General features: G+C 40.0%; 1 protein-coding gene across 1 annotated transcript in view; it reads right to left on the reverse strand.

Moving 5' to 3' along the window:
* The window catches only part of LOC307238416 (uncharacterized protein), a 36,465-nt gene that overhangs the window by 13,765 nt on the left and 10,281 nt on the right, over nt 1–12,419 (reverse strand). The window contains exons 15-32 of the mRNA XM_080011383.1: nt 12,187–12,255; nt 10,684–10,752; nt 10,229–10,288; nt 8,657–8,716; nt 8,331–8,399; nt 8,175–8,246; nt 6,871–6,942; nt 6,621–6,683; nt 6,441–6,515; nt 6,275–6,340; nt 6,073–6,141; nt 5,903–5,977; nt 5,452–5,520; nt 3,811–3,879; nt 3,653–3,718; nt 2,549–2,617; nt 2,406–2,474; nt 2,186–2,254 (exon numbers count right to left, since the gene is read on the reverse strand). Coding sequence (XP_079867509.1) covers nt 2,186–2,254; nt 2,406–2,474; nt 2,549–2,617; nt 3,653–3,718; nt 3,811–3,879; nt 5,452–5,520; nt 5,903–5,977; nt 6,073–6,141; nt 6,275–6,340; nt 6,441–6,515; nt 6,621–6,683; nt 6,871–6,942; nt 8,175–8,246; nt 8,331–8,399; nt 8,657–8,716; nt 10,229–10,288; nt 10,684–10,752; nt 12,187–12,255 — 1,230 coding nt within the window. The remainder of the gene's footprint in view (nt 1–2,185; nt 2,255–2,405; nt 2,475–2,548; nt 2,618–3,652; nt 3,719–3,810; nt 3,880–5,451; nt 5,521–5,902; nt 5,978–6,072; nt 6,142–6,274; nt 6,341–6,440; nt 6,516–6,620; nt 6,684–6,870; nt 6,943–8,174; nt 8,247–8,330; nt 8,400–8,656; nt 8,717–10,228; nt 10,289–10,683; nt 10,753–12,186; nt 12,256–12,419) is intronic.

Here is a 12,419-nt window from a genome sequence, read left to right on the forward strand (position 1 = left end):
CAAAACCACATTATGGAAGTGAGCCACACCATTATGGAAGTGAGCCACACCGGATGCACTGATTCATCTGCAATATATTATATGAAACTAATTTTTTTTGTGTCTGTAACCCTCCGTCTGCTTCCTCTATTCAATTAATATTTTGAAAAAAATATTGATTGAAAAATCAATCAACAGTTTTTATTTTAAGCCAGTTGAGTTCAATGTTCCAGAGAAAATAGCTTCTACCAGCTCCATGATAGTGTGGTGAAGTTCGCAAACGATTAATGCGGTTGTGCTTCCTGTTAATGCGGTTGTGTTTCCTGTTAATGCGGTTGTGTTTTTCTTAAGTTGCAGTGCGTTAGCTCTCAGGGCCACCGTACGCTTAAAACTGAAGCCTTAATATGTCAGGGAAAATGGGAGAGCTCGTTTTTTTCCCCTAAAACAACGCAAACATGTTGAGAGGAGGTGAGGGCCCAGGAGATGGCCCATTGTGGTAAGGAGTACAGAATTGAAATCCTGCACTTGAGTATTGGCAAGTGCATGTTGATCCGTTAGCATTCAGTCACCTTCGCAGATTGCGATCTCATACTGAGAGAATCCTCATTGCAGAGTTTGACAGCAATCCAGTTATAACCATCCTTGATGTCTACTCACCCACCAACGCTGCCCCAGTGGAAGTGGTCAACAGGTTCTATGAGGATCTTCGGACCAGAATCAGGAGTGTACCAGCGCACAACTTCCTGGCAGTACTGGGACAGACTTTAATGGAAAGCTAGGTCCTGTCGATGCACCATTCACATGACACCCCAAACCAGAAGGGGAAATATCTAGCAGAGTTCATGACCGAGGCATGGTGTTCTGACCGTGAACACTCAATTTCAGAAGAGACCAGGAAAGATGTGGACTGGAATGCTTCGTCACACCAGAACTTGAACAGTAACCAGTTTAAGGAGAACAAGAGTGCATGGAAGGAGGCTCAACAGCAGCCCTTCAACACACACAACAGGCTCAAGGAAGAGAAGCTGATGGTGAATGTGTGGAGGATAGAGGTGGAGCATCGCGAGAAGAAATACGGCAAGGCCTGGAAACTCATCAATAAAATCACAGTGCACAAAAAGGCAAAAGAGGGACTGGTTGCAGGGACAAGCTTGGAGGAGAGCGTTACCACCAGGTTCACTCTCTTTTGTAATCTGCTTGGCAGTACTCTAGATGTGGAAGGTGCTGATGAGGAGATCCCCGACATCCTCATGGACTGGAATATCAATGACGGGCCTTTTACTGCCAAAGAGTATGCCAAAGCCAGAGAGTCCCTCAAGCATGGAAAAGATGAGGGCCAGACAACATACCTCCGGAAGTTCTCAAGAATTGTGACCTGGATGACGTTGTGCTGGGGATCAGAAATTATGCACTGATGAAGAATGAAAAGCCAGACCAGTGGTCATACTCCAACATCATCCTTTAGACTGGCACGCGATCCCAGAGAGACAACTACAGGGGTATCAGTCTGTCGTGCATTGTTGTAAAGATACACAATAGGATAATCCTGAACCAATTGAACGGTGCGATTAATCCTCACCTCAGAGACAACCAGAGTGGATTCCGAGCAAAACGCTCCACTGTTGCTCAAATTTTGGCCCTCAGTCCAACAACTTATCAGCAGTGTTGACGTTCATCGACCTCAACAACGCATTCGATTCTATCCATCAGTGCAAGATGATGAGAATCTTGACGGCCTCCGGAATAGCACCCCATCTGCTCCGGTAATTCAGTCGAAGCATACCAACACACATGGATTCTTGATAGTGAATATGGTGACCTCCAACTTTAAAGTTTTTTTTCTATCAAATAAAGTAATTAACGTTAAAACGTTAATTACGTCATAAGTTGAAATAAGTGACTTATTGACTTAGTTTAAAGACCCATTCCTCTAAAAAAAAAATTAAAAAACAACAACAACTGACCGACCACACTTCCGGTAGCTGTGTCAGACTGAAACGAGAAAAATTTGAACGCATCTTGGAGCCTCAATGGAAGCTTTTTGTGCAAAATCCCACTCTCCATAGCAACGAATGGACTTACAGTTTGTTCTTGTCATTTGTCGTTTTAGTTGTGAAGTAGGCTTGACTCTTAGAGTACCAAGTTTTGCACAAATGTGAACTCTTTTAGGAGTTTTGAGTTTCATGTGCACTAGGCTCGCTCTCACCTCGCTCTGGAGCAGGTTTTCGGTGCTGGTCGACCTTTTGAAGAAGCCGGCCAGACCTCCTTTTTTCTCCTAGAAGAAGGTAGGTGTTTAGATATGGATTTTGGCCAAAAATGATGCCAAGTTTTATGTAGTGGCAATACAAAAATGTGATACTTAGCCATTACTGCTGCATTATTGTCATTAGATAGCAGAAAATTGTATTCTTTTGACACTTAAGTACCTTTTGAGCAGCGGCATCAGAGAGATTCTCACAGCTAGTGGAAATGTCCTTTTCAGCAGCCACATTTAACTGCTGAATACAAATTATAAAATCAGTGCAAATCAATATCGGCTCTACTACCCATTAAGGTAAATGTAGTTTACCTCATCTGCTGCAGCGCTTTCAGGTGCTTTCTGGGGCTTCTTAAACATGCCACTGAAAATACTTTTCTCCTGAAACACAGGAAGTTTACGTTAGGTGACGGGATGATATCACTGGTGCTTAAACGGTATCAATGATCTTTTATTTTGGTCCGGTTGTTTGAGGAAACCTAATACATATGTCAGATAGAAATGAAGATGGTTATGTTTCATTTGAAGTTAAGTTGAATTTTGCCCAAAGACCTTGACAGGTTTTGACAGAAATTTCTGGAGTCCTGAGTCAGAGGTTCTTTTCCTATAGCAATTTTGTGTTTTTTATACTGTACATACTGCATTAAAAGTCACACATTGCTTTTAAAATCATCCTCAATTGTCATCTCTGCCTAATAATTGGAAAAAAAAAAAAAAAAATTCTGTTGCTCAATTGGTATTGAATGCCACAGGATTCAATGCCACTTGATTCATTTCTTCATCTTCATACGTATATAGGATTTTTGTTGAATATCATTTTTGTGACGTTTAATGTTTTGGTCCAAGTGAGAAGCGTAGTATAAGCTGTCCACCCAAGTTATTTCAGATTGTTCTATATCAGTTTTAGGTCATTGAACCAAATTAAGCTCAATAATTTCCATTCCCTTTCAATCACTGATCTTGTTCTACTTTTTCACCGCCTTATGGATTTTATTATAACTCAATATTTTCAGCACAGTATCCTCTCTCCTCCACGTTAACTTAAGCTCAATAAGGCCCCAATTTTGTTTTACATTAATTTATGAAAAATATTAATATAAAATGATTGCCTACACCCAGGAACATTTTCAATTTACTTAATTAAAGTTCAATATTTTTTGTCTGATTAAGCCATTTTGACAGTAAGCCCTTAAGGATGTCCCTGCTTAACAATAAAGTGCATTTGCTGTCAGTTTATTATTGTGTGATTCAAATGCATAAAAAGTCCCCAAAATGCACAAATCAGGGTTTCATTTTCTGAGAGAAGACCCCTCTTGGGCTTGGAAATTCCTATTTCCATGGCGGGATGTTTCAAGAATATTTTTAAGTGCCATTACTTATGTTTCAATTGGAAAAAAAAACAACTTCAGAACACACCTTAGTGTTTGGAATTTCAGACAGGCTGTCGTTACTTGCTGAAAGCTCCCTCTGGACATCTTTTTCCTGAAACAGAAAATAATACATGGTAAAGACAAAAACAGACCCCACAGCCACAGATGATTAAAAAAAAAGAAAAAAGAAAGACAACCACTTACCTGTGCAGTTGTCTCATCTCTGGATGCTTTGGGTGTCTTTTTGAGAAGTCCGCTGAACAGCCCTTTTTCCTGATGAGAATCATGAGTGACTGATAAGATCATAAGTGACATAGCATTGAATTTAATGACACATCTTACCCAAAAATGTATGAATTACATTTTATACGTCCATCTACAATACTTCAAATTAAAACTACATACACTAAGTAGCCAATATTGACGGAAAGAGAAGTGGCTAGTTTTGAATTTGTGGTCTCTTTTGCTGTTAGCGAAACAATTGCGTAAATATTGTGAAATATGTATATAATAATTATTTTTTGCTCCTGTAGAAGCCTTAAGTCCGTATGATATCATCCTTGTTGTAAGAAAAGCATGTTGTGGTGTGGGGATGGTCTGGTTGAGCAGCCACACCTGACCTGGACCTGGGTGGTTGGAGCCCAGGATCAGAGTGGCTGCATTCCTGTTACTCATTGGTTGGTCTAACCAGCAGCAGGTAAAACCGCCATCCCCACACACAGGGTAGGAGCGGGTAGAAGCAAGGAGCCCCTGTCACAACATGTTCTATCTGCTCCTGGTTAATTCCACCTAGCCTCCTCTCTACAATAATCTTCTCACACACACACACACAATAGCCTTCTCTCTACAACAACCCATTGTCCTCTGTGCCGGAGGGCCCTGAAAACACCATGTGTGGCAGGCAAAACTGCCACACATGTTTAATTTGCAATGTCATGGAGAAGTAGTGTAACAGCGACGTCTCTGATTGGAGCTCGCTTCACTAGCTGATGGGTACATAAACATCTTCAGCCAGGTGCGCAAACACTCACATTTATATACAGTTAAATTGTAGGGAATGACCCTATATCCCTATTCTGACCCAACATTGAATTTAATAGACCATTCAGAGAAAAAGCAAAACCAGTATCCCGCTTTAATTTTGTGCTAGTAAGAACAACATTTAAACGCATGCATTTAAAATTTGAATAGATACATGGCGCCCCCCCCGCAGTGGTGTACTTCCATCAGGTTAATTTTGGTGTACCTATCGGCGCCTAAAGTTGAAGAAAATCTCCTCATGATTTGATTTTGTTTCATGTAGCATAAGAAAATCTCCCCTTCAAATGAATTGTTTTAAATTTTGGGTAGCATGGAAAAAGTCGGACAATCGTGCTCCGGGACACAATTTAATAGATTCATTTTGGTGACTACTAGCACGAAAAAGCGTGATACCGAGTTGGTTGGCCATATTGTTAGGACTTTCAGAACTCTTTTCATGACATCGAACAATGGGGGTCCAAGGAATCTAACAGAGTTGGTTTGGTTGAAATTGGACAAATGGCCTCAGAGGAGATTCTAGAGAAAATTCTAAATGGTGGAAAATCTCATCAGGCGGAAGTTATTGTGCGACTTTGCCCTGATGGTGGCGCTAGACGCATGGTCCAATTGGACAAAATTTTGAGGTTTAGACTATAAGGATCAATATCTATCAATGTGCAAAATTGTGAAAAAGAAAGTGGCAAACAAGTTGCTGAATAATAATAATAAAACTAACATTACTTGACACTCTAATAATAACAATATAACGACACTGTTGGAGTTTAGGGTTTCTTGTTTGCTGAAGTGCAGTAGACTCCCTCTCACTTCACTGTCGAGCAGGTTTTCGATGCTTGTCGACCTTTTGAATAAGACAGCCAGACCTCCTTTTTTCTCCTAGAAGAAAAGTTATTCCAAATGTCTGAGTTGTACTAATGAAAGACACGAATAGAGCAGGAAGGGCCAAAACCTACAGCAATGTGTTATTTAAATACAGATTTTGGTGGCGACTGTACTAAGTTGCATCAAATAGCCAAATTCTGAACATATTGGATATTTAGGGTATGCAGAACAATGTAATTTCAATTTTTTTCAGTCGAAATCAGAGAATTAACTCAGACATTAATGATCCACAGCCTCGGCAAAGTAAGAATAACATTTACACTTAAGTACCTTTTCAGTGGTATCTAAATGGAATATAATCAGTGCAATATAATTTCAGCAGAAACCTCTTTTTCATTACATAGCAGAATTTTATTTAGTTTTTTTTTAAAAGTACCTTTTGAGAGGTGGCGTCGGAGAGACGCGAGTCACAGCTCGCAGAGATTTCCTTTTCGTCGGGAATCTTTAACTGCTGAATTCAAATAAATGTAATTGAATCAGTGCAAATCAGCTCCCAATTACGCTTAAATTTAGTTACGAGATAAAGTTGAGATCCAGTGTGAATACCTCATCGGCCGCGGTGCCTTCAGGCGCTTTCTGGGGCTTTTTGAACATTCCACTGAAAATACTTTTCTCCTGAAAAGCCAGCACAAAGTGGTAACAGATGTCGACAGTGGAATGCATAATGTGAACTCAGGAACATAAAAACACTGCAACAGGTTCTACTAAACAACTTTTTACGCCTAGAAAAACAACCTCCACAACCCACCTTGGTGATGTTGTTTACAGACAGACTGTCATCGCTGGCAGAGAGTTCTCTCTGGCAATCTGCACTCTGAAAATAGATAAATAAATAACCTTCTATTACATCTTGGAATAAAAGAGTCCAAAGAGGCCCGAGACTTTTTTCCAGAGGGGGAAGAAGCGTGACTTACCTCTGTACCTGTGGGTTCTCTCCCTGGCGCTTTCGGGGTCTTTCTCAGACGGACGCCAAACAAACTTCCATTGTTCTGATAGACATGGTCAGGAAAATGGATATTAACATAGTAAAGTAGATGTAATGGACACAATTGGACAGAATGGTCTGAGCTGGATCTGTTTAGGATTAAACTCACCTCGTTGCTCTCAGACAAGTTCTCGCTGCTTGCAAGGAGTTCATTGTGTGCAGAATGCTTGTCCTGTGAGCCACAACAAAGGAGGGAATATGCACAATATTCCCATTTTTTAATGTATTTATAAAACAAGGGATTATTTGTAGACAAAGCCTCTCATTTCCAGATGATAAAAAAGTTTTTTTTACTGTTCGAGTGATATAAAATCATCATGTGTCACAGTCACAAGTACTTTCTAAGAACGCATTCTTACCTCTTCAGGTGGGGATGTTTCTGCAGGTTTGGGAGACTTCCTGAACATCCCACTGAACAGTCCGGCTTTCTCCTGGACACACACACACACACACACACACACACACACACACACACACACACACACACACACACACACACACACACACACACACACACACACACACACACACACACACACACACACACACACACACACACACACACACAGAACTTCCGGTTGTTTCTTTTGAAGGCTCAACCCAAACCATTCAACATCTTCAAGTCCCTTTTATAATTTCAATTTAGACAATGCCTTTGAAATCGTGAAGGAAGCTAAATGCACCACTTATGATTGAACGCATCCATGCTGAGCTGTGTTTTGTAATAATGAAAAACAAATAGATAATAATAATAACAATAAATATAAATAATAACTCCAAGCAGCAATTTACAAGTGTCAAGCTAAAGAGGGAGAAGTTAGACCATAGAGCATCCAAATGAAAGTCAGGCAACGAGGATCCATTGTGGAATTACTCGGACAAAAGGTGTGAGTTGCACACATGTTTGAAAAATGTGGTCATCAGTCAAATGAATATTTTGACTTTGGCCTGTTGGTGGCGCTAGATGCATGGTTCAATTGGGCCAAAATTTGAGATTTTGACTACTGGGATCAATCCATCAACGTGGCATATTGCGACTCGTAATCAAGAACATTAAATACATCATGGATTATGGAAGTGTTCCGAGTTGCGACTAGTAGTGTCAAAATTGCGTATGTTTTAGAACGTAAGATACACTATGTGGTGCCAAAAGCACATAAGTTGTACAAGACTGCCATCTAGTTGCCACAATAAATAAATATAAAACATTTGTTTCAATTGCATGGAGGTCATGGACCAAGTTTTCCAAGTTTTTCAGAACATACGCCTACTTACTGTTTGAGCGTTTACGACTTACAGCTAGAAGCATGGTCCAAAATTATTACTATTATTGACCATTGGGATAAATCTCCATCAATGTGCCAAATTGTGAAAAAAATAGACTAGACGGAACATGGCAAACCAGAAAAAGTGGCGCAATAATAAGACTGACCTTGGTATTCTCAGACAGACTGTCACTGCTGGCTGACAGCTCAGTTAGCAGACGGTGTTTGTCCTGTGATACATCACTTAAGTTTGTATCCTTTATTATCAAGTATATATATAGATAGATATATATATAGATAGATAGATATATATATTATGATAAATAAAGTGAAACTTTAACCTAACTGGCAATAAACATAACTAATTGTTGAATATGGAAATATAATAAAGTGCCTACCTCCTGTTGCTGAGGGTCCTCTGCACGTTTGGAAGTTTTCGTGAACATTCCGCTGAACGCGCCTCCTTTCTCCTGAGGTGCGAGAGCTCACAGGTTAATTCTATAAGCCTCACTTTAGCATCAGCGTTAATACCTGAGCACGGCGAAGCAACCCACCTTGGTCTTATTGGTTTCAGACGGACTATCATTACTGGCAGAAAGCTCCCTCTGCCCAACGAGGCTCTCCTGAAACAAAACAAAAGGAGAAGAGGAAACAGACAGCTCTGTATTGAACAACACTTTTTTTCCCACAATTGCTCATGGGAACCATGTTATTTACTTCTCATAACGGAATGTGGGTTTTTTGATGGTCTCTCCCCCCTCCCCTATTCACTTGATATTCATTGTAAACTTCCTTCTTCAGGGTTAAAATAAATAGTAGAAGTCAGGATTATGTGTATATTGATCAACCAATTTCTGTTCTTACGAAATCATGAACTCACCTGCTTCTCCTTCTGTGCTTTGGGAGGCTTTTTGAGAAGTCCACTGAACAATCCTTTCTCCTAAAAAAAAAGAGAACTGTGATTTTTATTAAAAAAAAAAAAAAAAAAAGAGTGACAAAGCTTCCTTATTTTCAGAAATTCAAAGTGTCATTACACTTTTTCCCCCTGACCCTAACAGATATTTTGTTATGCCATGATTTTCAGAATAAAATAATAATGACAAATATGGCTGCAGGCAGCAATATGCGGGGTCCAGGGTAGTCGGTCCTTCGTTTAAGTTCAATGGACAAGTGTGCTTTGGCTCTCTGTTCCAGTGTGATTGGTAACTGCAGATGTTTGTTTATTCCAGCCTTGTTACAGTGTAATTCTATAATCGGGCGGTGTTGGGTGTGTTTCCTATGCCGCAACTAACAGCAGTTATTCTGAAGTAGGGCTGCATTATTATGGCTGAAATGATTTTCACAATTATTTTAGTCAATATTGTGAGCACGATTATTTGTCACAAAATATTAATCCATTTTGGGGAACACAATTATTTTATTGCACATTGTAAATCAACTGAAAACTGCCCTCACAGTAATAATAAATAATAAACTCAAATGTACAAATCTTTCAATCAAAATAGGACTTTCTTCACATGAATTCCGTCTTATTAAGGTTATATATAAATTACATCCAAACAAGAAGGTCAGTCACATTACACCTGCAGGTTTTTTGCAAGAAAAAAAAAAGCAGTCTAGTCCCTTCCCTGTCTACTTTAGATGTATTTAATTTTTCCTAATTGAACAAAACAAAAAAAGCCTGTGTCCTGTGTCCGCGGATCCTGTGTGTATTTGCGCGCTCCATGGAGCCTGCAGTGGGCACCCGCTGGCACACCGATCCGCGGATTATTTACTTTGCCACACCTGGAAAATTGCAATCATACGTAATACAATGGCAAATTGCATTGCACATCAGTTGAAAGTCCAATTGGCGAGCAGGCCGATTGGAGCCGACAACGCCACCTGCTGGAGCCGACGGCGGTATATTTTATGAGTACAGATTCGGAACGGCCTGGTAGACTGCAGTGCTATCACGTGATCTGTGTACTCCCTCAACTTCAGCATGCACGCAAGCATAATATATGTCTACGCATGGCACAATCTTTGTGAGCTGGCGATTGTTGATCACAAACTCTATCCAAACAATGCCATGTTGCAACTGCCCCGAATACAGATCTTATTCAGATTGTCTATGGGTTTGATGGATCCATGACATCCATGAAAGTCTGACGTCAGTCACAATTTGCAAATGCTGCCATCTTGGTGAGGACCTGCTTGTTGACCAATCACTAGACTGTAAGGCTTTCATGTGACCTGTGCGAGCAATCATTTGCGCATGTGCGTGCGCTGCAGCAATGCCGACGGTATGCCAGAACTGCCCTGATCACACATTTTATTCATCTTGTCTATGAGTGCGGTGGATCCATGAGATCCACAGACTACTGATGTCTGTTTTTCCGTTAACAAAAGCAATAGTAACTAATAATTAAGCTCAGTTTCTATGTGTTGTAGGTCTATAATGTCAACTTACCTTGTTCTCTGAGAGACTGTCACTGCTGGCTGACATCTCGGAGTGAACCTGGCGTTTCTCCTAGCACGCACACGCACACGCACACACACACACACACACACACACACACACACACACACACACACACACACACACACAAGTGCAAACTGCTAAATTAGTTGTGGATCCACTCTGGCCTCCATTTGGACGCCATTCAGGTCTTTGCTAATACAATTTATTTAAATATGCGGTACATACACACCACTCCTCTATAGCAAGGGACATATTTTGTTGGAATTAATCAGTCAGAATGGGAACACACTTGGTTGAAATGCTGGATAAAATCTAGTAATTTCTTTGCTATGCTAGATGAGTTTTTAAAATACCTCTCCAGAGCTTTCTCTCCTTGAATTTTAATGGAAAAAAAACGGATATGAAAGTTTTGAAAGTATATGAAAGGTTTCAAAACACCACACCTCATCTAGTTGGGAGCTCTCGGCGGGTTTGGATTTCTTGAACATTCCGCTAAACACACCTCCTTTCTCCTGAATCCCAGAGAAGGCCACAATAAAACATAGAATATGACACCATCAACGTAGTCATAATTCCTTTCTACACATGGGTAGGGCTGGGTATTGTTTAAAAAAAATTTGATACCAGTTCCCTTAAAGTGATACCGATACCAATAGAGTACTTTGTTTATTCTACTATACCTATCATGTGAATGGAAGCATTTATTTGCATAAAATGCCACCACTCCTCCCCATCCAAATGATTGTCACGTAAATACATTTTGAAAGTATTCAAATCACTGAAATAAGTATATATAAAAATGTAATTGTAAATAACTGTACAATGAGGTATTTGGGCAGTGTAATAAAAGAAAAAAAAAATTGCCAGTACAGGAGGAATGATTACGGCGAGTAAAACTTCTGTCACTGATTGGTTGACTACCGCTGCTGTGGTAGTCAACCAATCGCATGTCGCATTAAATCGAAGAACGCTTGCGGGAATTGGCTGCGAGCAAAACAATACAAATAGTCATTTTTCTTTGGATCTGGGTACAGAAAGGATTAAATGCAGGTATTTTCTGACTGGATAAGTTTCAATACTACTTGGTATTGGGTTATTTCTATTGGGTTTGAGTACTTATACCTAGCCCTACACATGGGGTAGCCGTCTTACGTCGGAATGAGCAGGGAGTACTCCAAGAAAGAAATGCGTTTGCTGGTTAAACTGGCTGCAAAGTTGTGTCTCCGCTGATCATGAGAGGGTAAAACATGTCCTCCAAGTTCAAAATGACCAAATATCTTCCTCTTCCCCAAATCACCTCTCTGCTCAGGAACTCTGCACATTCACATACTGCAGGTATGTGAAGGGCCAAAATAAATAAATAAATAAATAAATAATAACCATAATAATAATAATAAATTTTTTAATTTATTAAATAATATTAATATTAATATTAATACCCCTCCCCCTCCCTTTCCAATGACCTAGGAGAAGCTACGGTGGCTGCAAGCTAACATTAGCTAAGTAATGCTAAAAAACTATTATTCTTTCGTCTGATAGCGAGATAGCGTTTGCAGGATGCATATATTATTATCCGTTTGCTGAGTCAACGATAGAAGATAGAAGACCCGGTAATGTAACGGAGGTTAGAGGAAGAGGAAGGGCCAGTGTTTGGTCCATTCTGGGCTACTGTAGAAACATGGTGATGCAACATGGCAGCGCCCGTGGCAGGGGACTGCGCCTCATGTAGTTAAAAACAGATTCTAAGGTAACGAAAAACACAACAATTCTTATTTTCATGGGATTATACACTAATTAAAACATACTTGTGAATATTATATTACATTTCTGCCAAGTCCATTCTGTAAATCCTACACACTGCACCTTTAAAATAAATTAAATTCAATTAAAATCATGGAATCCGTCTGTTTTGTGTATTGTAGGAAAGGTGGAGGGCACTGCTTTACCTTGGTGCTGGTGCTCTCAGACAGACTGTCATTGCTGGCTGAGAGTTCACCGGACAGCGGCTTCTCGTCCTGGGTTGTTCCACAACAATCAAATCAAATTCGGTAAACGTGACCAGTTAACGAGGAAAAAGGCAGCAGAAAAATCAGTCACTGATCAACAGAAATTCAAAAACGTCCACAATATACAACTTAAGCGCTGAAAGAATTCTAAACCTCACCAGCTGCAATGTGTA

Source organism: Zeus faber (genome assembly GCF_960531495.2).
Source record: "Zeus faber genome assembly, chromosome: 12".
NCBI classification, from domain to species: domain Eukaryota; kingdom Metazoa; phylum Chordata; class Actinopteri; order Zeiformes; family Zeidae; genus Zeus; species Zeus faber.